Source organism: Symphodus melops, assembly GCF_947650265.1.
Source record: "Symphodus melops genome assembly, chromosome: 14".
Lineage (NCBI taxonomy): Eukaryota > Metazoa > Chordata > Actinopteri > Labriformes > Labridae > Symphodus > Symphodus melops.
Genome location: NC_136704.1, coordinates 20,910,890 through 20,934,558, shown reverse-complemented (window position 1 = coordinate 20,934,558; position 23,669 = coordinate 20,910,890). Strand labels below are relative to the sequence as shown.

Sequence of the window (23,669 nt, the reverse complement as noted above, 5' to 3'; positions counted from 1 at the left end):
TTTCAGGTGAAGAGCAACAACAGGGAGCTAGAAGATGGAGGGAGGAGAGAAAAGGGAGAGAATGCATCTTTTTCTTTTGAGAATTCAATCCTGCTTTGGTATCACTTCCACCTGATTCCTTTTGATATTTGATACAAAAAAAAAAAGTGCATCACATCTAGAAAACCCTGTTGTGTCTGGGTTTGGTTTGACTTAATGTGAATGTCTGTCAGTTTTTAAGGATTTAGTTGGATTGGTTGTAATGGGGCTTAGTATATTATCCTATTTTAGCTTTCCTCTCCCTGAACTGGAGAACAAATTTGACGTAAAAGCTGAACTGGAGGCCCCTGTATCTGCGCATGTGGTATCTTAAGAGTGTCATCTAGTCGACTCTGTACAGCCTCTCCAACGATCCCCAAGCCTCTGCATCAGGGCTCATTAGCCGTGACCCAGTAAGCATGTCCGTCAGAGCCGACTGCCTCCTCGCTCTCTGTTCGATTGCCGTGACTCTTTTGGCACACCTGAGGATCCGCTGGGGATCACTGACTGGTTCAGTGGTGGCTGTAGTTTGAGAGTTGTCTATGTTTCCGTGCATCCTCCATGCCAGTAATTGTCTGCTCGGCAGACACAGGAGTGCCTGGTTCAAATTGAAATGTCAAGCTCTGTACACAGAGCAACAACATCCATAACCACAGCAACATGAAGGTAGTTGTTGTGACTATGTGAAGACTATGGCTGCTTCTAATGATTTTTCCATTTGGGCTGTGGTGATACACACCACTCACAATACGTGATGTATCAAGATGCTGGTTTCTAAGATTGTCCAATTTTTTCAATTTAATTTTCAACGCAAAAGAGTAGAAGCTCTATTAGTTGCCTGTTGTGTATATTATAGTGATTCTTATCTATACTGTTCCACGTACTCGTCTTCATGTCTCAGCCTTTATTTAACCCCTGAAGTCAGACACAGAAAGTGCCGCTCAGCTCTTTTGCCAGCCTGAGATTCACATTCACAGACACCGTACACCTGGGAGCTGCTCGGTTTACTTCTATAGTCTGAAGCTGTTCTGCACGGAGCAGGCAGTGGGAGTCTCTGACTCCTACTTTCTTTGCTGCAGCTCTTGAAGGTAAAAAGGTCAGTTTTAATTCACTGTTTTCACACATTGGTTGAACACAGTTCTGGGATTTAAGGCGGCAGGGAGCCGGCCGTAATCCAAAAACACAACAATCTAACTAAATGTTATCTGTAAATAAAACTGGCAAAGCTGTTTTTACAAATTCACTCCTGAAACTTTAACACAGCCAGATCCTGAAATCTTCCCGAGTTGTTTGTTTACACATATCACAGTTTTATTGTACTACTGAATCTAAGGGGCATAGTAAGCAACAGTGTTAAAGTCTGTGAGAGTTGATTGAACACAAAAGAGAAGGAAGCGACTCCACTATCAGGTTGCAGTGTTTGTGTGATATTAACACTATGTTGGCTACTAGCATACTGTGAGTATTTCCTGCTTGGTTCACACATGGGTGGTGGCCGCTCTATTAGTAGAGTGTGTCATCTCCCAACAGCCACATGTCCGACTTGGGCGAGACACTCAACCCAGAGTTGCTCCAGCTGCTTTGTTGGTGGTGTGTGAATGTGTATGTGTGGGATTAGTTACTTCTGATGATCACTTTAAAAAGCAAGCTCAAGTCCATTTAGCCTTTTTTTACTTTACTGAAACATTTTTTGTTTTTTTTCAGGACACTACTGTAGTTTTATTTATGTGTTAAAACAGCTGAGTTTATGCTCAAAATGATTATTTAGCTAAAAACAGATACAGCCTGCCTTATCTGGCCGTGTGATTCTGTTGCACAACAGCATTGTAAGTTAGCATGCTACTAACATCTTAATGTTTTTCAGGCATTATGTTTATCGTATTCTCTGTAGTTTTGTATTATTTGTATTACTTGATATGGTGCAAGTAGTATATAACTGTATATAGTGGCAAAAATATGACGTTTAAACAATTGAATTCTGCTCTGGGAGACAGTTCCATGGAGTATTTTCCTCCTCTGTGAAATCTTATTTCATCCTGTCTAACTGCTGTAGATCAAATCTGACTCCGGCCGGAATGCTCCGTGATGAAACAAACCAAAAAACCTTGAACATCCACCTTTGAACTCTACAGGGGGCGAGTGGTTCAAACTCACAATGGGGAAATCTTTTCACTAAAACACAGGCCTTTTCATTATTTGTGTTATGTCCTGGTTTGATGAAAGATGTCTTATCAATCAAAAAAAAATCAAAAAAAAGCTTTAGAAGAACTCAGTATGTGGTTGAAAAATATCTACTTTAAGAGATTGAAAGTTACACGACAGAACTTTTTTTTTTTCCTCATGGCGGCTGTAGGATGGTTTGTCCTGCTCTTCTTCACTTCAGTTGGTTAGGTTCATGCCCTGAAAACACGATTTGCTGTCTACCTTCAAACAGCATGTATCCTGAGACTGAGGGAACCAGCAGCTATAAAACCTCCACAGGCTCAGAGCAGCAGCTGCAGCAGAAGACAGATCCTGCCTTTGTTGTCGCTTTCCTCCACTGTCCACCATTTTTACCTTGTTGTACTACAACCTGGAAACTCACTGACCATGATAAGAGACAGGGGCGCTTCTAGGGTCTGTTGGGGGCCCTATAGGTAAACATTCATTGGGGGCCCCTCCAACCAACGTCCATTAATAATTTCACAGCAGTAATGCATGCAACAGTAAGAGTAAATGCTGTCAGATGGGGGCCCCATTAGGGAGGTTTCCTACTGTCATTGCAAAATGTGCACATTTTGAGGCAATGCTGTGGTTTAAGGTTTGTCAGGGCCCCCTACTGGCCTGGGACCCCAAGCTGCCTGCCTTGCCTGTTGACAAGCAGCGCCTCTGCTATGATCAAATAATAAGTCCAAGCCTTCAAACTTATAGTTGCTGGAAACAGCCAGATCATGTGTATTATAACACAACTGAAGGTTGGCAGTATGAAAGCATGTTAGTAAAATAGCCTCTTTGAGAATGTGGGCAATTATTTGTGAAATTGCTTTCACATGATGGCTGTTATAAGAGCACTGGACTGTCCTGCTGCCATTGTGTGTGCCATGCTTTTTGTTTACTGGATCCAGTGGCTAGGCTATGTTATCAAATGCAAAGCCTTTCTATGTTGAATCTGCAAACAGACAGGAATTGTACATGAGTGACATTGCTGAATGAACTGAGTAACAGAATGAGCACTCTGCAAAGCGAGGCATGCTGTATCACTCAGTACTGTATGTGCCTTCATTATGTGTATTGCGTGGACAAGGCTGCAATCACAGGTAAGAGTCCAGTAATAGCCTGTAATAGAAAAAAAAACATGCAGCATTTCTTTCCCCTTTTAGTTACACATGCAGCACTTAGAGCGGCACCGAATGAGAGCTCATGTAATATGCAGCTATATAGTGCAGATATGTTGAGTTCAAAGGCCTTAACTGCTAATTATTGAGTAAATATAGTACTTACAAAGCTGTTAAATCATTCAGGGGCCACTCTAGCATACAAAGCACGTTCACAAAGCCCATTTTCGGCGGAGCAGCATAAACAATCGGGTTGCGGCTGTGACAACAGGTGGCCTGATAGAGGGTAAGCGGTGCATTGGGTTTGTGCTTTTTGAAAGGGTTGCTATGGAAACAAAACAGGCCACACAAACAGGGTTGATGGATGGAAAGATGGAAATGTGCCCACTGGAGTTCATATATTATTCCAAATCATTTTCTTTTTTTTTCTTTCTTTTTTTTAAACCCTCAGGGGCTTTATGAGGGAACTCGTTGAGTGTATTTGAACATCCTTGAGGGCGCTGTTGTGTTCATGATACATTAAAGTGCCCATCAGTGTCCTGCTTTTTCTATCCCACACAGAGCCACAGCGACTGTGTTTACCAGAGAAGTACCTGCCCCAAGCAGATGGTTTTTCGTTCTGCAGAAAGAAAGAGCGCAGAATAAGAGAATATTTCTCCTGACTATCAGAAATGTTTCATCATGAGAGCACTTGAGCCAATATTATGCCAATGATAAGAGGCACGAATGCTTATAGTTTTGGTTTGGAAAAGTAATATAAAAATGAACAGCAGGCCAGAATACATTAGCCAGGGTAAACATCAATAGGAGCAGCAGCCTCTTTTTATTAGACCCCTGTGCCTGGAAGCAGTAGGTTGTGGGGCATTTCATTTCCAGGAAGCGAGTGCAAAAGTGTGCTGGTGCATATTGTTTCCATGATGGCAATTTATTTTTGCCGGAATGGCACGACCAGAGTGCGCACTGTGGAATGAAGGCTGATAGATAAGAACAGTAGGAAAGATACTTTTCAATTCGTAATGTTCCTGAGGATGCAGTACTCGTTGGCAGTGCCGCGCGGCCGCAGTGAATACCAATGTCTCTGGGTGTGGGCCGAGGGGACATGCAGCGTTCTGCACTGAAGTCTTGCTCCTCGACTTCCACCCTCCCTCTCTCTCTCTCTCTCTCTCTCCCTCTCTCTCTCTCTCTCTCTCTCTCTCTCTCTCTCCCTCTCTCTCTCTCTCTCTCTCTCTGCTTTCCACTTCTCTCTCTTGTTTTCTGTATTCTCTCTCCATCTCTCCACCTCCTCAAATGTTGTTCTAGTTAGTTGGCTGCTGGAAAGTTTCCATGCAAAGCACTGTGCAGACTTTTTTTTTGACCTTGTCAAGTCAAGCTGCGCAGCAAACAAGGATCTCATAAATTCTAGTAATTTGCATGTGATCGACAGCCAGCATGGTCAGGTAACATTATGAAATTGTGAACAAAGCTCGTTTCTTGGGTTGCAAATACTCCTATTTTACAGACAAGCAACTTCTTCATTCAAACCATCTCTATAACTTCAGAGAGGAAACCTCAAGGCTGACAGAGATTGAGGTGATTGATTGTGTGCACTTCATTTCTGGATGTAAAGGGTTTTCAGTGTTACAAAATTAAAATGAAAGACATGTAAATTACACGCTGGGCGTTTAAGAGCAACCCCAATAGCTTGATTTGTTTTTGGGGGGTTTTTTTTGTGTGTGTGCCCATTGCCTTCCTGGAGTGACAAGCTAATGTGGCTCTACAAGTCTGCAAGCAGCCTTTTTTCTTTTCATCCTAATCTTTGCCTTTTCCATTAGCGAAGAGAACAACAACTGCCTGAGTCCACGAGCATCCTGGGTCAGCATGAGGCATTTTTGGCAAGGGCTGTTTCTGGATTTATTCCTTTTTAGTGAGAGCCCCGTCTCTTCTGGGGAACAATCGCCAAAAAAGACAAACGGATCAAACTTGATACTTCAAATTGATCGCATAATTGGTAAAACAGGAAGGGAGGGGCAGGGGAGGTGTATAGAGACACGATGGTAGGGGGGGAGCTGAGGGATGGAGAAGGTATGTCTGAAGAGTCTTACAAGGGCAGAACGCTGTAGGGTTGCCAGGGGAGCTGCTGCTCTCGTGTGCTGGTAGAACAGCCAATGTAAACGGCTAGCTAGTGGCTTGAAGCCATGTTATGAAAATCTGAGTTTCATTTTTGAGTCTGAGTTCTTGGAGCTGTTTGTGCCTCACGTAGTCAGCACATCACACAGCAACACACAAGGGTACAGCCTCAGATGCTAATGATATTCTGGAACATTTCCCAGTTTGAAACGATACTTCTCATTAAAGCCACAGCGGCACACATCAGTCAGGAGGATGACCACGAAGTTCATCATTTCCCACCTGCACCGCACTCCCTCTTCAAGTCGTTTATCTTTGGCTTGGAGTTGTAGTGCTGCTTAAATTAAAAGATGAAGGTAAATCTTTGATTCGGTGCAGCCACACTAACATTTGAGGATACTTTTCGCCTCCCCTGACAGATGTGCAGACACACACCGCCATCGGAAAAAGTGATGAAATGAGGAGAAACTCTGGCAGTCTTCTGTGTTGTTCTTGTTTTCTAAAGAAGGTGTGGAGGCTGACAAAAAGGGGGGAAAATAAGTTGCTGTCATGCATTATGCATTAGGAACCAGGTAGGAAACAGTTCTCCCTCATGTGTGTTCGCCTCATCACTCATTTGGCAGTGTCATAACGCACGTTCACCCAGCAGAAGAGCGGTGGCTATAGGGGATGCTCACTGATAAGAACCCTAATCATTCTTGCTCTGTTTCAATAGTGACGTGGGGGAATAATAGAGAATATGTGTGATTAATTGGCTGTGCAGAATCTTCACTTGCATGCATGTAAATGGGCCTTATTTTCCCATGAATGCATATTGGGTATAAGCTCAGTTTTTTTTGTCTTATGAATCTGTATAAAGTACAGGAAGGTTCTTCATATTTAGCCAACTTCCATGTCAGCTGAGTCCACTAAAGTATCATTGTGATGTCACAAGGGGAGCACATTTGAAACTGAGCATTTTTCTCTGTGTGGTAAAGCTTATTCAAACCACAAACAAAGGACTGGATGGATTTATTTAACATTTTGTGTGAGGGACTTAGGTTGCCCAAATATCTGTTTAAAAACCTGTAAAAGTGGATTTTGTAATATGTCTCCTTTAAAATATTAGTCCGTTCAGTCGGATAGTGCACTTGGAAACTAGTGTGATACAGGCATCATTCTGCGATGTGCAATTAAATGAAAGTTAGCTCAGCTTGTTGAAATAAGTTTGGCCTTCTTGCCTCCATGTGTGCATCTCAGTCATTGAAGTTAATTCATTCTCCAAAACTGTTAAAACAGTTGTTGAAATCTCTCGACTTGTTATGAGACGAAACTTAAAAACAAGTTGCCGCAATTGCAAGAGGAGGCTATGACTTTGTCCTTGTTATAGCCAACATGCTCATTTTAGAAAAGTGTAAAAAAAAACTAAACTACCTCGTAGCTGTCGATTGTTAGGAATGAATTAACTCCCCGCGGCCAACCAGAATCAAGTATTCACTCCAAACTAAAGAAGTTAAGTGCACGTTTATTTCCACCATTCTGCAGCTGCTCTGTCTATGAAAAGTGACTCTGACTACTGGTGTTATGTGATATTTTATGGGGATGTGATTTAGTACAAACTCTGCAGAGAGGTCTGCTGGCGATGGCGCCCTCCCTCCTCCTCTCTCTCTAATGGTCTGGAAGAGATTCCCTCGCAAATCAAACAAATCAGGCAGAAGAAATTCAAAGACAACACACTCTCACACTGGTCAGTCGGAAATGAGTTCTCCTGCCTAGAAATAACAAACAAGACAAGTTGTTTATGTACAGCACTCCCGCTGTTTCCTACGACAACAACAACAAGATTGTCCAAATGGGTCAGGATGCAATTGCACAGTAGTTTATGTGCTATGACTTGTGAAGCACAGAGCGGGAGGAGGAGCGGGATTTTTGGACTTGTTCATTTCGGAGACTAAAATACTGATTAGAAAGGCAGGGGAGAAAATCCATCTCTACTTAAGACCACTTAAACAATGAAAGAGGATTTGGATTTGAGAATAATCTGCTCATATTTTTTTGCAAAAAATCAAGTCTGTTTGAGGTAGATAAAAGATTCAGAGACTCCAAATCCCTCTATTTGAGGATTGGATTTGCATCTCTGCACTTAGAAATGACACATTTACTGTCAAGTTTTACCAAAAGTTAAGTACAGATCAGAAAGTAGGCCAATGCAGTAATTGTTGCTAAAATCATGCAATACAATTAGATTTTTAAGCTGTATTTAAGTATTTTTACATAGTTAACCTTTTTTTTTTTTTAAACTTAGATTTCTTCTTGAGTTGCTCTTTGCATCAGATGTCATCAACAAACGGGCTCTCATTGTGTGGCTCATGGGTTTAATGACGTAAACAAGGATGCATTTTTACACATGTACTTTTATATTTAAATGCTTTGGCTTCACTCCTAGGTGGCCATTTCTCTCTGTCCATCTTCATATACAGTATGTGTTTACCCCTCAGAAATGATCTTCAAAATAATCCAAAAACAAAACCTTTTATTACACATCATGTCTCCAGGTTATAATCAGTACTGTTGCAGTTTTTAATTGAGTGAAACAACAAAGTCTTATTGTACCATTGTATCTTTTAGCTGTTATGCTCCTTTCAACCCTCGTATCAAACTGTTCAGCCTTCAGCTGCTTTCACATTTGAAGTCTTGTAAGATAGCAGTGTTGAAGAAATGCCAGACCTGTCATGCTGGGAGACATCACTCTAATTGTTTTATGATTTGTGTCTGTGGTTAGAGAAGCTGTTATGAGTCTGACCTCAGGTTACCAGTCGGATCCACCTGGGTTGCAGACTAGTTTGTGTTAACAGCAGGTGAACAAACCTCTGAACCTCTGTCTGCCTGTTTGGGTCTCTGTGGATCAGGGCTGACTCACTCATTACATTCTGGTGCTGAAGTCAGTTTGATTTTAGCAGGATTCATTGCTCTGTGCTGCAGTCTGTTTTCACTCTGTCTCTGCAGCTCCATCATGTTTCAGGCTTTCTGTACATTACAGCTCCCTGCCTATGTTATCTCCAATACTATTATGATTCATGCCTAATGAGAGAAAGATATTTTTGGTAACACCATTAACTTCCTTTATAGTATAATTAAGCACACGGAAATATGCATGCACCCACAGAAAATAAGCACACAATAGCGCACAGGCTCTTAGATAATAGATAGCCTGAGTGCTACAACATATTCATTAAATTAATGACCTATAGCGTCACTAATGCTGTAGCCAAGAGGCATTATCATATCATCCTCAGGGAGAACACATGACAGAATGACTCTCACACACACACACACACACACGCTCTCACACGCACAGACACACACAGGTGGATGATAGGCCAAGTTTCAGTTTAGTGTCCCATAAAGACGGAACAAATTGACCACTGAGTCACACTAAACAGCCCGTCTTGTCCTTTCTTTGTTTTTCTTCAAAATGGCGACTTCTTTTCCTTCTTTTTTAAAAATTGTACAATGTTTGTTAAAATGCCACTATTGCAAAATTTGAGCCACATCTAATTTTGTTCTATTTGTGGCAAAGTTGACGAGTATAATTCATAATATAGCTCCATGATTTTTTTGAGACCGAAATAAATCTTCCATACATATATATTGATATATGTATATATATTTTTTTATATGTTATTTCGTCAACAGTCTTTTCAAAAAATAAATTAGAATTCCCAGACCATCAAAGATAATTTTGTAAAGAGCAGCTTTTCCTTTCTGGTACTTTCCATATTATCCAAAGGACCTCTGCCCCTGCCACTTCAAACGATGGCGGCTGCATTTTGATTGAGCTGACGTGACTGAAGGGCTTTTATGTTGCATTAATAACCAGCAAGACAATTCTTTTAGACCTCACAGGGAGGAGAAATTATTCTTTTTTTCCTTTTTTATATAAATGTTTTACATTCATTGGATGATTGAAGGGCTACTTTCACTGAAGAAAATTGGTTTTGTATTGCTTAAAACTCCCTTTGGTTTGTACCTGTGTGTGGTCATCCTGCGTGGCGCCTCCATATTTGCACAATCTGTTGGTTCCGAAGTTTACACGGTGTAAGTCAAAACTCTTAAAGTGTCTGAAGTGTTTCCTTGTTGTTCCCTTAGACAGACTGTTGCATAGTGCCGAGTTTTACAAGCTCGTTGGGGAATCAGCACTCATGATTCGTCTGCACGCTCTGCAGACTTAAACATGACAGTTACTGAGGCCAAGAAACAGCAAGATCTTGTTTTCATTCCAGTTTGGACCTGAATCCATCCACAGTCTTTCTCTCTCTTTCTGTCATGTTTTGGTCACGCCTCAAGCTGTCCTGTCAGAGAATCCTCCTGCAAACTCCAAAAAAAAATATGTTATTTATTTACTGGTCCTGCTGCAAGCTCTGATCTCTATCTCCTCTCGGCTTGTTTTAAACCTCATCTCTCCTCTGTCACAGTCACTTGTAATCACCCCGACATTACTCCGGCACATAAGGTCTACCTAATTAGTTTAATCATTATTATAATTACAGATCAGAGAGACATGATCAGGAAGGTTATAGGCAAGGGTTTTTGTTTTTTTTCTGCCAGCGTCTGCACCTTTTACCAGCTCGGAATGAGCTCGAACACCTCCGAGGCCTGGAATAGAAAAGACGTGACATCATTACTCTGTGACGTTTGTGTCCTTGTTCTTTTTTCGGCTGCCTTATTTGGGATCCGATTATTATTACACTGCAACCCCGGCGCAGCATGGTTCCTCATATGAAGCAGCTCATTGGCTCTCTGAGAAGGAGCTTTAGAGGTATTTCTTTCTGGAGAGTTTCCAATGTCAATATGTTCCCACGGAGATGGCGATCTATATGGAAATACTGTTTGACATTGACTCTTTAGTCATTGTAAGAGCGCGATAGATCGTTCAGCAGCCCGGATGTTACTGTTGCAGAAGCAATTTCAGCCGCTGCAGACTTGCAGCATCTGTACAGTGTGTGTGTGTTTGTCTGTGTTTGTGTGTGCCTACAATAACAGAGCTGAGCATTTACTGCCATCGGACAACCAAACTTGTGCTGGATAGAGGTAAATATAAAAGCACAGGCTGTCGAGTTCTTTTGTCTACCAAAGGTCACTGATTTTTCAATGCAGAACGAGAGAGATTGTATTGGAGATATTTTCAACTTGAAACTGTGGTGATCTGTGATGAACTGTGCGTTTTTGATGCTTAACTGAGTCGAACTATCAAAAGTATAGTATTTTCAAGCATCTCAAGCATTTCTTTTTTCCCCTAGTTTTATTCACTTCTCTATTGAAGTAATAAATGAATATCCTTGGGTCATGAACACATTTTTTTAACAGGACCAATCTCAGTTTAAGAGGGGGGGAAAGTCATTGGCTAGTGATATAATAGCAGATATAATGATTTCTTCAACTGGAACAAAAATAAAGGCTGTTCTATTTGGAGTGTGCATCGATTTGGCACCAGTTTGAAAGGCGTTGGGTTGTAGTTTAAACAGACGGTGATGCCCATTGCTCAACTGACTAGCTACAATGGAGGGTCAATAAAAGTAAAATATGGATTTGTAATCCACAACGGTCCAGACTGAGTCCCCCAGTCTTCTACTTGTTTTCGCTCTGACACTCAGAGCCAGTGGCTTGACACGATCTCTGGCCAAAAGTCATTTTGGAATCTGTCAGAGCAGATGCCAATTTTTAACAATGGAAGTTAATTGTGGTACAGCAATCAGAAAAACTTGTATTCCCCCCCTCTCCAATTTTTTGCATACAAAGCAACACAAAGTAGGTGTGCCTCAGCTCAACACACCTCTGCAGGAAAGAAACAAAAAAAACACACTAATTCTGTTGCAAGAAAGGGGGCATTCATATGTACGCAATCCCCTTACTTTATTACAGTTACTGCAAAATGCAGCGGGGGAAAATACTGTGATATGAATGAGATCGTATCGCCCACCAAAACAACAACACATCTACTTCAGTGTGTTTAATGAGGGTAAATCTGTTTAACTTATACCCACATTATCAATTTCCAATTATGAACACACACGCTCAGCAGTGTTGAATATAAGTTCCTGTGATGGATTCTTGCCCAGCTTTAGTTTGCATTTATCTACAGTGCAGAGCCGTTTACATAGAAAATACAATGGAGTGGAGCTCAAAATTGCATGAAGGTTTCTGTCTTCCTTAACTGTATCGCTCACGCTGAGCACCATGTCTTGCTCACTTTACATCCCATCATTGCGCATAAGTAGGTCCTCTTTATAGCACATTTCGTCACCACTTTTCTGACTGTAAATCCCACTCAGTCACAAACTGTGTCTGCAGAAACAATCAGCAGTGGGCTCATTCTACTCTCTCGTAAAGACTCTCCAGTGGGATTTTCAGTTCTGCAGATTGTTCAAGAGAAATGACTCCGCACCGTATTAGAGGAAATAAATCCCATCATATCGTCTCAGCTCATCTCTAACAAAATGATGTTTTGTGAGCTGATACTTTCCAAAACGAAACAACTGTTCTCATGACTGGGTGTGTTTTGTATGGATCGTTCTTTTGAGCGTTTTGACAGACTTACTGTATGTCTGCCCTACAAAAGAATATGAACGGCTATAAATTAACTTTCAAAACACTGATCTATACACCAGCCCAAATCTATTTTTACCAATACTGTAAGAAAGGCGGGACATTATATACAAGACTTTAAATAGATTCCTCTTGAGAATATAATACAACATGCACCTGGTGAAACTAACTAAGGAGGAAGATCAAAGAATGGCGATGAAAATGAAGCTGAGTTTGATACAAAGTGGTTTGCAGAATCTGCATGTGTATGGATCGAGCCCGTAACGTTAGCTTGATTAGCATTAAAAGTCTGCTTTTTGCTATTGAGGCATTTACTTTAAACTTGGAAAATTCTCCCAAACCCGAGAAAATATCTGTCTCATTATCTGTGTAGGTTTGTGGTCATCCAGGTCTCTGTTGAAGAGCTAGTTCAAGTGCCTTTGGATTAAGTTTATGTCTTTTTAATAAAAACGGCTCAATGACAAGCCTTTGTCAATGAAATCTGGACGCAATTCTACTGAATAATGTCCAAACTGTGGAATACCCTGCTTTATTGAAACCACATATATCCTAAGAAATTATTTCACTTTCAGGTTCCAACAATGAAAGAAAAGTACAGAATTTATTGTGAGGTTTGTGTCCCCAGCAAACTTTCCAGAGGAGAGTAGGCTCAGTGGTATCTTAAATTTTTAGAGAAATTTACCAAAACAGTGTAATCTAATGTAAGAAATCTAATACTAAAGACTAGCTAATAATATATTGTAGTGTATTATTGTACAGTCCTTCAACTGCAGGGTTTGTATGTCGGTATATAGCTCGACTATGTTAACAATATTCACTCACTCATGTTCTCTCATGTTTACCTCTTCAGTATGACTCACAATCTTATTGAACCCTCTTACTGAGAGCAAATCACCTGTCATCATCTACACTCACAAACTTATAGGTATATTACATATTCATGTTGTCTCTTCCTTGTAACTGTCACGGCTCTACTATATGGCCACAATGCTAACTAACTGGTCGCTGTTTTAATGAATATGTGTAATGGGCAGTCTGGTAAATAGCCATGATTGCTCTTATCTTCAGGCTAATGATGTCTTGGGCTCCTTTCAATTAAGGTGAGAACGAGGTCACTAAAGGGTTTTCTTCACAGCTCAGCCATTCAGCTTCATTAAAGTCGTAGCGTGTGTTCATTAATGCCCCAGCCACAGATCCCCAAAGCAGACGCTCTGCCTCGCTCTTTTTGTCCTCCATAAACTAATTAAGAACTTATTAATCCTTCGCTAATAGCATGAGCTTTGGACCCTTTCTGAGCCAGTCCCCTTTGGATGTGGTTTTGTTGGTGGTTTCTTTCTTGTGTTAGCCACACCAATCAGGACTGAGGTGGAAACCTTTCAGGGTTTGCTTTGTCCTTATTGTCATGGGACTTTTATTCCCCTTCCTATCACGGGTGCCTTTTGTGCTTCAGTTATGGCCCCATCATGGTTAAGGTCATCATGGATAAGTTTGTAAAACTTTTGACAAAATCTAGTCAAAATGGTGGTACACGTGAAAAAAGTTTAGCAGCTCTATAGTAATTAGTAAGGATGATTTGAAACAGTTCAAATGCATTTATGAAAGGTCAAAGCAGTTTATAATGTATACAACATTGTGGTCAATAAATGCTCTGATAATCATTAAATGCTTTCTGCCCAAAGCAGTTATCATCAGACAGCAAACAACAACTAATAGACAGCGAAAGTAAAGTGAGGGACTTAAAACCAAATTTGATCGCGCAAGCTAGCAGGCAATGAAGACCGAGTTCTTTGAATGTGTCACCTTGAGCTTTTGTTGATGTCTTTCTTCATTTATTAATTCTTATCTTGTACTTTCCTAGACTTTTAAAATCTTTATTGTGAATCCTGTTCAAATCTTGACGACAAAGCAGGCCGCATACTTTGCTTTTTGTTAGCATAGCCAGCTTCGGGACTGTGTCGGTGTATTTTGCTGTTGAATAGTTTTAATGTAGGATCATGCTGACTCATCCACATCTTTTGAATGGGCTGTCTTGAATAGTTAAGGTAATATATTGTTCAAACTTGGGCTCGTTTATTTTTTGCTGAATCAGGCCACCTGCTGCGTATTCCCATCTGTCCAGTGCATTTGACTCACATTATCTGATTTGACTATGATCAAGAAGCCGAAAGCTGTTGGCACACTGTAGTTATTTATATCCTGCAGTGTTACCTTGTGTCATCGTCCATATTCATTCTTTAATATTCAGTTTTCGTTCATAGCGCGATTACATTGCAATAAGTTCATTTGTTTCTGAATTAATCAGTGAGAAGAAAAAAAAATGCCTCAAGGTTTCTTATGACTCCCAGCCCCCAAAGCTTCTCTCTGCTGTTGCCAAGCTGTTGTCAAGCATGCAATTCACCAACGTGTCGTGAGCTCCATTTCTATCTGTCACATTCGTTTGCGGGTGATAGCTGCTGATGCTCGGCTCATTAAGAATTTTCCCCCTCCTACCCCTCCTTTTTCTCGTCGTTCTCCTCCTGCTGCTGCCTCTGTCACAGTGTCTCTTTGAGAGCAGCGAGGCTGCGACTTTGACTCACATTCGTCCTTGACTGACACCTCTCCGTTGATTTTCACCAGTTCTCCATTTAAGCTTCCTTTCATTTCTTTTTTTCTTTTCGTCACTTTAGTCTCTTTTGAAATTTTCTGTATCTCCTACTTTCTCATTCTCCCTCTTAATTTTTTCTGTATCTCAAATTTGTTCTTCCAACATAAATGTTCCTGATTTTTTTCCGACATTATTCTTCTTTTACTCTTTCTGACCATGTCTCTTCTGCTCTCTTCCCACAGGAGCTGGTGGGCAGTAACCCTCCGCAGAGGAACTGGAAGGGAATAGCGATCGCCCTTCTTGTCATTCTGGTCATCTGCTCGCTGATCGTCACCTCCGTCATCCTGTTGACACCAGGTACACGGCGAAGAAGGAGAGGGGGGGGGGTCAATAGACCATACACCACACATCCCTCTGTTTACACGGCTATTATTATGCACAGACATGCACATTAGGTTTCCCAATCAGTCTCGACACGAACAAAGCAAAGAAGAACTTGTGTTTGCTGGTATCTCTGTCCTTGTGTGTGGTTCATACTCTTGTGCAATATTTGCCGTGTCACTTGCTGTAATAAAACTTCAGCATGGATGGCTTTCTCGCCACATTTAGTCAAGGTCAGTAAAACTCATTGTAGTCAGCCCACGCAACATGGCTTCCTTTGTAAACACTGTCCCAATCTGTCTGTTTCACTGTCTCCCCCCCCCCCCCTTCACGCACACATTTTTGACTTTTGCATTTTTCTTCTGTATTTTAAAGAATCTTAACTTTGACCTTCAGTTTGTAAATGTACAGGAGAGTTTAATCAGCAAGCCATCTGTTTGTATTAAGGCTCATAAAGCTGCTTGATAGAGTTTAATGGGCTGCCAGAGAGTCAGTACAAGTGATGTGTGCACTGTAACTCAGACACAAAAACAGTAATCACTGTGTCCCTGTTTATGATACTCTGAGGGAGAAAATAGCACGTAATCTTTCTTCGAGGTGTGGCAGCGAAGTGGGGTCAGCTGTTGTAAAGGAAATTCAGTCCTCTTTTTGCATTATCCTAACACATCCAAAAAGGTGTCAGAGCAAAAAATATCGCTTGCGTAACCTTTAGCACAGCGGCAGGTGTCGGAGCAGCCAGGCCTAAAACGCCTCGTCACCTCCCGCCTGTGACCCGTTCCTGTCCCTCAGTGTTTGTTATGGACGCAGATGATTCTCTTTCTGTTTAATGTGCCGCTTCCAAACAAGGCGGGCCGGCGGGAGTCAGGTGGAAAATGGAGGCCGGGCAGGTGGCGTCTCCAGCTTGCGCTTGGTCCTAATCCGTCCCCTCCCTGGGTGCTCGAGCAGAACCCCTGTTCCGCTCCAAGTCTCAACACAGGCCGGGCTCTTCTCAAACTGTAAAGCCTCCAACAGACTGCCTTCTGAAAAAGGCTGTTTATACAGGATATTTGGTATTATTTGGGATTCTGGGATATTAAAACATGTATATACCCTTGCCAGTTGCTGATTTTAAAAGTTGGTGTGGATTAATGAGGTGTATCTTACCAAGAGAAGAGCTTCAGGATAATGCAGCTCCATGAATCATTCCTCAAGGATAGTGGCTTGTTAGTGCCAAGACGATTTATTTCACCTTTTCTTTGAGTTATGTTGTTTGCTCCAGACCTGTTAATTATATCCCTAGATTCAGTCAAGTTTAAAGGTTCCCACTTTATTCTTCTTTACATTTATACTGGGGCTATTCAGCATACACGTAATGAACAAATCCAAAATGGTGTTAAAGATTTCACTCTCATCAGGACAACCCGGATTTCCTGTTATTGGTTTATCGTGTTTCAGGCTGTGTTCCTTTTGCAGGAATTTTCACCAGGAACAAAGGACTTTTAGAGGTAAAATACAAGTAATGATGATGTTGCCATTTAAATTCTAACAGTTCTTAAAAAGGTCCCTTCTTCTCAGGAAAAGTTCCTGTGGTCTAATACTGTAGTACTGTATTGTGTTTTAAAGTGACCTGTTCATCAGGAAGCAGACTCCGCATTTCCTCATTACCTGTGCTTCCATAAAACTAGATAGTGATACTAAAAGGCCAAATGAAAGCCTTAATAAAATTGGTCCCAAAACAGATGCTATGGGCACATCTTAGATACAGTCTAATGAAATGATTCTCGTAAAAGGAGAATCCTTTTTCTTCTTTGTTGTTCCAACAAAGCTTTAGTTTGAAGGGTATTCAAATTCAAAGAAATCACTGAAAAGCTGTTTTGTGTGTCACACACTGCAGATTATGATCTCTAAAGATTCAGACTGTGGCAGTATTCTTCTCTGTTCTGTTTGCTGAAGCGGTCTATTCAGGCTGCTGTCAGTGGAGAGATGTCTATCTGTGCCTCTTCAGAAGATTCCCTCCATGTATGATTGTGAACAAAATGAATACTAAATACGTACAAAAAAAACAAACCCTTTCATGTTTTTGGAAAATAGATATAACTACATGACGACTGCTGGTTATTTTTTTTTTTTTTTCAAAACTCATAAATTGGTCTTAAAAACCGATGCCGATGACTTTCTGCTTAAGGAAGATGAATTAAAAGTAGGGCTGTCAAACAATGTTTTATCTCCTGCAAAAATCCACTGAATTTCAATAGCTGATTTTCATTGTTTGTTTAAAATGTCATCATTTTGCATTACAAAACAGTTTTTGTTATGCTTTGTGTTTTGTTTTTTTGCTACCGTCTTTAACTTAGGATACACTTTTGGTATGTTTGGATAAAAACCTGGATTTCTTTTGCTAAAAAAGGAACTTTCAGTTATAAGAATCAACCATAAAAAAAAGAACGAAACAAGATGGGAAAGTAAACGAATCAGCTGAAGGAAACGATGAAACAATGTTTATTGCCACAAGGTGGATTTTAATTTTGACTCATCAGCTCAGCCGTCTTGGAGTTTTGAAAGTGAACTGAGACATTCAAAGGCACAACAGGGTTGGATCTTTCCCATTACTGTGACTACTGTGAGATGCTTAACATGCTATCCAGACAGTTTATGTCCTGATTCTGTCCATAAGGAAACGTCTTTTAAGGATACGTTAGATCTTGAAACGGCAATGTAAGAAGACTGAAGATTGCCTTGTAAAAAAAACAAGACACTCAACGTTTAATTAGAGCCTTGAAACCACTGAATAGGAACTGATTTTACAGAGTGAATGGGCCCAGGAGAGTGAGGTACATCACTAACAATTTGTAACACAATGTGAGATCTTTTGGGAGGATTTTCTTATTTAATTCCGTTTTTGTTCAGAGCAAGTGTTGTTGCTGTAATTACACATCAAGGACAAACATTCTGGGAACGAAGGGAAGAGACGCAAGCTGTGTCAGTGAGGCTAATGTGAGGAGTTATGAGCTGGCATGTTGTCTCAAATCAGTTTGGAGGGTTTCGTTGATGGATGCTCCCCTGCCAGACACGCAAACCAGCATCTAGCTGCTCCTGACAGCCACTATGTTCTCGCTCACACTCACACACGAACACGAGCACAGAGTCTCTGCTGCTAACTGATAGCTAAGTGGAACCAAGAGGTTGATCTGTTTCCTTCGTCAATGTAACTAGGTCAGATGTTCACATCGAGTATCAGTATTTATCAGCCTGAGACGTCAGGATGACTGACAGATTGACAGCTGACTGACTCTGTGGGAGGATGTTATCTTGATTAGATGCAGCTCAATGAACGCAGTCGTGTTACTGCATGAAACTGCCGCTTCACTATCCCATTTTTATTCAGAGAAAAAAATCTAATCTGTCTTTTCCCAAATGTGATCAAAAGCTTTAGTCATTTTTTGTCCCCATATGACCTTTATAATGATTCTAAAATTACATATATCTCTCATCATCAGCGCGACATTGTGTCTTTACATCCCGCTCCCTTTTTTTTTTCTCTTGCCCACTGGCCAATTTTTTAGCATCCCTGGTGCTACTACAGGAATGGAAGAATCATTAGAATGATCTGGTCAGATATCATCCATACAGTATAGATACCTTTAATCCTGTTTCGGGGGGTTGGGGGGGGCTGACCTTTAGAGAGAGACTCATATTCACACTCACACTGACATACTGGCAATTCAGAGTCGCCAATTAGCCTAACAAGCATGTCTTTGGATGATGGGAGGAAGCCAGAGACTCTATAGGGAAACGCATGCACGGGAAGAACATGCAAAACTTCCCACAGAGAGGCCCTGTGCGACGTTGGATTCCAACCAGGGACCTTCTTGCTGTGAGGTGACAGTGCATTCGCACAGAGGCCATCCAGTTCTCTTTCATTTCACCAGATTGAGTACTCCATCTGAACTCCCTCCGTCTTTGTGCTATATTAAAAAAAAGTTGGAGCAACATTAGCATATAAACTGCTGAGTTGTGCCGACCCGGCCGTCAGCTTTCGTCCGTCCACTTTTTCAAAAGTTCCCGTCATTGATCGCAGCAGTCTGCGAGACTGAGATAAAGACATGCTTAACGACAAGAAAAATTGATTTTTTTTTTCTTGAAAACACTGCGCCTTTTCAACAACAACAACAAAAAATGTAAACCTTAACGAGTGTTTTTGCAGCCCCTGTGTTCATCACTGATTAAACACTCACAGTATTTATCCCCCTTAAAGCGCTCCATCTGATGGGAGCCTGCAGCTTATGTGCACTTTTGAGCCTCCGTGCACTCTGAACACAGTCTGCTGACTCTCATAATCGCACTCCGAACTCATGCGAGGCTCCGAGCAGATGCCTTCAAAGGTGTTTCTGTCCCCGATGACGACACCGAGCAGGAACTGAGGATCACTCGCTGTCCGTCCATCTGTCAGGAACAATATGCGTCCTGCTGCTCCCGCACAGCTGACGCACTTTATTAAAAATGTAAAGCCTTTAATGAGAAAAAGAAAACTCACATTTTTTTAACTGCTGGATTTGATGAAGAAGTTTAGATCATTTATCAGACTTCATTGATTTTATATAAACTCGCACTGATGAGTGGTAGGACTAAATTAAGAGCGCAAGACGGTGAGTCATTATAATCTCACTCGTATTAATACTGTCTAGTTTTAAAAGGTACAATGTGCATGGAAGTGGAGCCTCTTGTATGAAAGAGCATGATGAATGACTCACTAATGCTCATGTGTCCTGTGACTGCCAAACAAAACAGGTATTGGGACAGCAACAAGAAGTCGTGAGTCATCACAGGTCATCACATGTGCATGTTTTTCTTCATGAAATAATTTAGTTTTACGTCCCTCACGGTCACTTGTTTTTGTCTTTTACTGTAATTTATTCTATTTAACCTTCAATGTAAGTTCTTTTATTTTCTTCCCGTGTATATATCTCTTTGAATGGCCTTGTGCACTTTTTGCATCTAATTGTAAAGTCTTTTTTTATATCCAATGTAAAACACGTTTTATTGTCTCAGTCTTTAAAGGTGCAAGGCAAATTAACTTCCCTTGCCTCTTCTGATATTGAAAAGATAAAAGTCACTTTGGGAATGACTATTTAATAGTTCCAGCTACTTAAATGGGAATATTCCCCATTTTCTCTGTTATATGTGTCTGTAAATCAAACATCTTTAGATGCGTATGGTCTGATAAAAACAATTTCAGGGCAGTTTAGGCTCTGGAAGTTTCTATGATGAACTGTTTATTAATGCTTGAATGTGCACAAAATGTAGCAAATTATCTGATTTTATAGATTCTCTTGAGTCAATAAAGTTCCAGTAAGGATGTTTTAACTGGTCATGAAGATGACTGGAATTATTACTGGTGCCTCTTTATGACCCACAAAAACAAACCAGACACTAAGCATAAAGACCAACTTTTTTTATGCAGTTGTTTTTATTGTCTGTTGCGGTTGCTGCAGGGTAGGTGTCACTGAATGCTTTTTTTTATCTACAGTCCAAAAACAAATCAAAATATTTGATGTTTCTCTTTTAAATTAAATCAGGATAGTTTTTTTTTTTTTTTTGTTTTTTTCAAATTAAAATAAACACTTTATACACATGTACAGGATATGTACTGTTTAGGCCACGGAGGGGTGCCAAAATTAACAGAAACTGTAATTTTAGTTTAAGTTCTGTCACATAAAATCTTAAAATGTCATCATAACATCAGACGTCTTACTAATAGAACTTAGTATTTAAGATGTGCTAAAAATGGCAAATATTAACTGCTTCTTTTCTAACTGTGTATTGTGACGGCGTTTAACTGGCGAGACCAAGATGTTTAGTGCCATTTTAGGTTTCTGCTCCTCCCCAGTTTCCCTCCGTCTGCTCTTTAAAAATGATTTCTGTGACAACTGTGACTCACTGATCAAAGTATGTGCCGAATTAAAATGAGATGAAGTGTTCACACTTCAGTTGTTGTTGAGGAAACATTTGGAGCGCTCCTTTTTTTTTCCCAATCATTGACATTTTTCTGTGAGAAACTTCCATGTCGAGGATTTTCATCACAGAGCTGCTGGCAGGCACATATCTCATGAAGAGGTGAATAAAATTACCAAGCCTCTGCATCACAACTTTTACAATAGTCTTTTTCAGCTTGACCCTAATTTGTGTCCCTTGACTGTGCAACACCCCCCCCCCCCCCCCCCCCCCAAATTATGAGTCCATCCTCTTTGTCTTCAGTCTTTTTGAAATTCCAGAAATTGTCTTGAGGACCTCTGAGGATTATTTAAACTTGACCTTTAACTTTACACAATTCCACTAATTAATCCTTGGCGACCACTTGGGGGTCAGGACCCCCAACTTGAACAACACTAGCTAAGAGCAGTGGTGGTTGATGTTTTTAAATTGTTTCCAGAACTCCAACTCTAGCTCTTCTCCTTTGTCGCCCCCCGGTGGGGGAACAAACGTCTGAACTCCGTTTGATTCGCAGACTTCGCACCTTAACGATATTATTGATGAATAGTGAGAATGATGATAGTTTTGCTTGGTAATGATGACTTTAGGATGATTTTGATGATTATATTAGAACAGCTGTCGATGTTGTGAACACCTGCGTCTGATCGGACTTAAAGCTGTGGGTTTGCACTGACTGATGTTGTTTCCTCCTCTCTGGATCCGTGTTCGTGTTGTACCGACTCTCTGATGTACATCGCTTTAGATAAAAGTGTCTGCTAAATGAATAAGAGAAATATTGGGTATGCCTTTGAATTGCCCCCCATAATAGCGTTTTTTTTAATTGAATTTTCTAAGGCTAAATTTCCATCTGCCTGATTCTTGAAATGTCTCAGCTGCATATCATTAAAACAAAAAATCCTGATACTGTTGCAGCCAGAGAATCATCTACCTCCCACGTTAAAAAAATAAAAGAAAAAAAAGAAGCTTTGGCCTGGACACAGACAGGCTCAGCAAAGGGATTAAACATCACACATTACAAAGACAGTCTGCAGCTAGAATATAACAGCTCTGATCCTCGTAGCAACCAGCATGTCCGTCAACTGCCATGTCTCTTCAATGGGTCCCCGAGTGAATCCTACAAAACCTTTCTGAAGTCAGAGTTGAGCCTAAAGTTCCATAAAACTGAAACTTCAGGCTTAAATGGGAAAACTTGTATTTCAACTCTCTACAGCAAGGCTCAACAAAAAGTTTGTTATACAAGAAATAAAAGCCTTAAAGAAAAGAAACATAGAAACACAGAATCTCCTGGTACACGACCTTTTGCTTTGTCATCCTCCCACCATGTCTACAGAGGTGAGATGAGTCACGTTACGTAGCAGGAGCTGATACGATGAGCACTGATGGATGAAATTAAGCTGAAATGAATTGCAGGAGGCACGTGCTATAAATATGTGCGCCTTGTCTGATGATAAGAAGCTGCGCTCGTCCTAATCAAAGGCCTGAGGGAGTTTGAGATGAAGCTCTGCTTTGTAATAACGTGTTTTTATCCTCTGTCTTAGCCATGCTCTTTTTGTTGTTCCTTCAAAGGTGCTCGGTTGCAGCCTGTCAGGGGGGAAAAGTTGTTAGAGAAGATAGAGCAGGAGATGAAAAATTGTCAAGAGGATATGAAATATTCTCTCAGTGTTTGTTGTCAGAAGTAGCCAGAACATCTTTGTGTCTTCGTTTCTCTTTTCTATCCGTGTGAAAACGCCTGGTTTCTGTTGTGTTTTACCTGTTTTTTTTTCCTTTTCTTTTTGAAGCCTCACTCTAAAAACCTGACCTGCTGACATGAACTTGAACTTTATTTTGAAGCTCCTACTCTTTAGCCTCCGTCACACATGAAGAGGAATCATTGTCAAGTCGTACCTTGGTACTGTGGATTTGTATAAGCCTTTTTTTTCCACCTTTTTTTTTTCTCCTGTATGATTTATGAAAAGAAAATCCAGTGAAATATTATTTTATGCAACTGATGCACAGAAAGTTGCTCGGTGTCTTTTTATGTTGACGATGTGATTGTTTCCTTTGCAGGTGAGGACGACCGTCTGGCTATGAAAGGAAAGGTGACTGTTGGAGACCTGTTTAGTAAAGACTTCAGGGTGCATGACCCCAACGCCAAATGGATAAGCAGTGAGTAAAGTTTGTGTGTGCTGTTCAATAAGACCTGGATTTGAACAAAGAGCGTACATGTTTCCTTATTGGCAGATCAAATCAGAGCAAACTTAGCCTTCATGTTTTGTCCATTTGCAACTTTTCATGAAGATGTCATTACGTATGTCCGGGTTACTTCATAGCCTCAAACAGGCTGAATGTCAAGCAACATTTTTATTTTTTACTGTTATTTGATCCAGTCAGTTAAGATTCTTAATTAGTGGGAGGAAGACAGAAACCAGACTGAAAGGCTGTGGCAATTCTGGAGTCTGCTAAATCAATGAGGGGGCCGTCAAACCAGAAGAAGACACTCTGAAGAAAAGCAGGTGGCTTTTTTTTTTAGGATGTTCTTTCTTTCTTTCTTTTCTTGCAAAGAGCTAACATCAGTGGTTAAGTTGTGTTTGCAAGAGAACAGATTGACTGTATCACAGACAAAGAAAAACACATCCAGTCTGTTCAAACAAGCACCGAAGCAGAAGACAGTTGCATGAGGCACACATAATGAAATAAAACAACCTGGAAAAAAAAAAAAAAAAAAAACGGCC

General features: G+C 40.7%; 1 protein-coding gene across 6 annotated transcripts in view; it reads left to right on the top strand.

Moving 5' to 3' along the window:
- dpp6a (dipeptidyl-peptidase 6a) overlaps positions 1 to 23,669 on the top strand; it is a 205,729-nt gene that overhangs the window by 133,921 nt on the left and 48,139 nt on the right. For all 6 annotated transcript variants that reach the window (XM_079360889.1, XM_079360888.1, XM_079360891.1 and 3 more), the window contains 2 exons: positions 14,850 to 14,964; positions 23,005 to 23,103. In XM_079360889.1, coding sequence (XP_079217015.1) covers positions 14,850 to 14,964; positions 23,005 to 23,103 — 214 coding nt within the window. The remainder of the gene's footprint in view (positions 1 to 14,849; positions 14,965 to 23,004; positions 23,104 to 23,669) is intronic.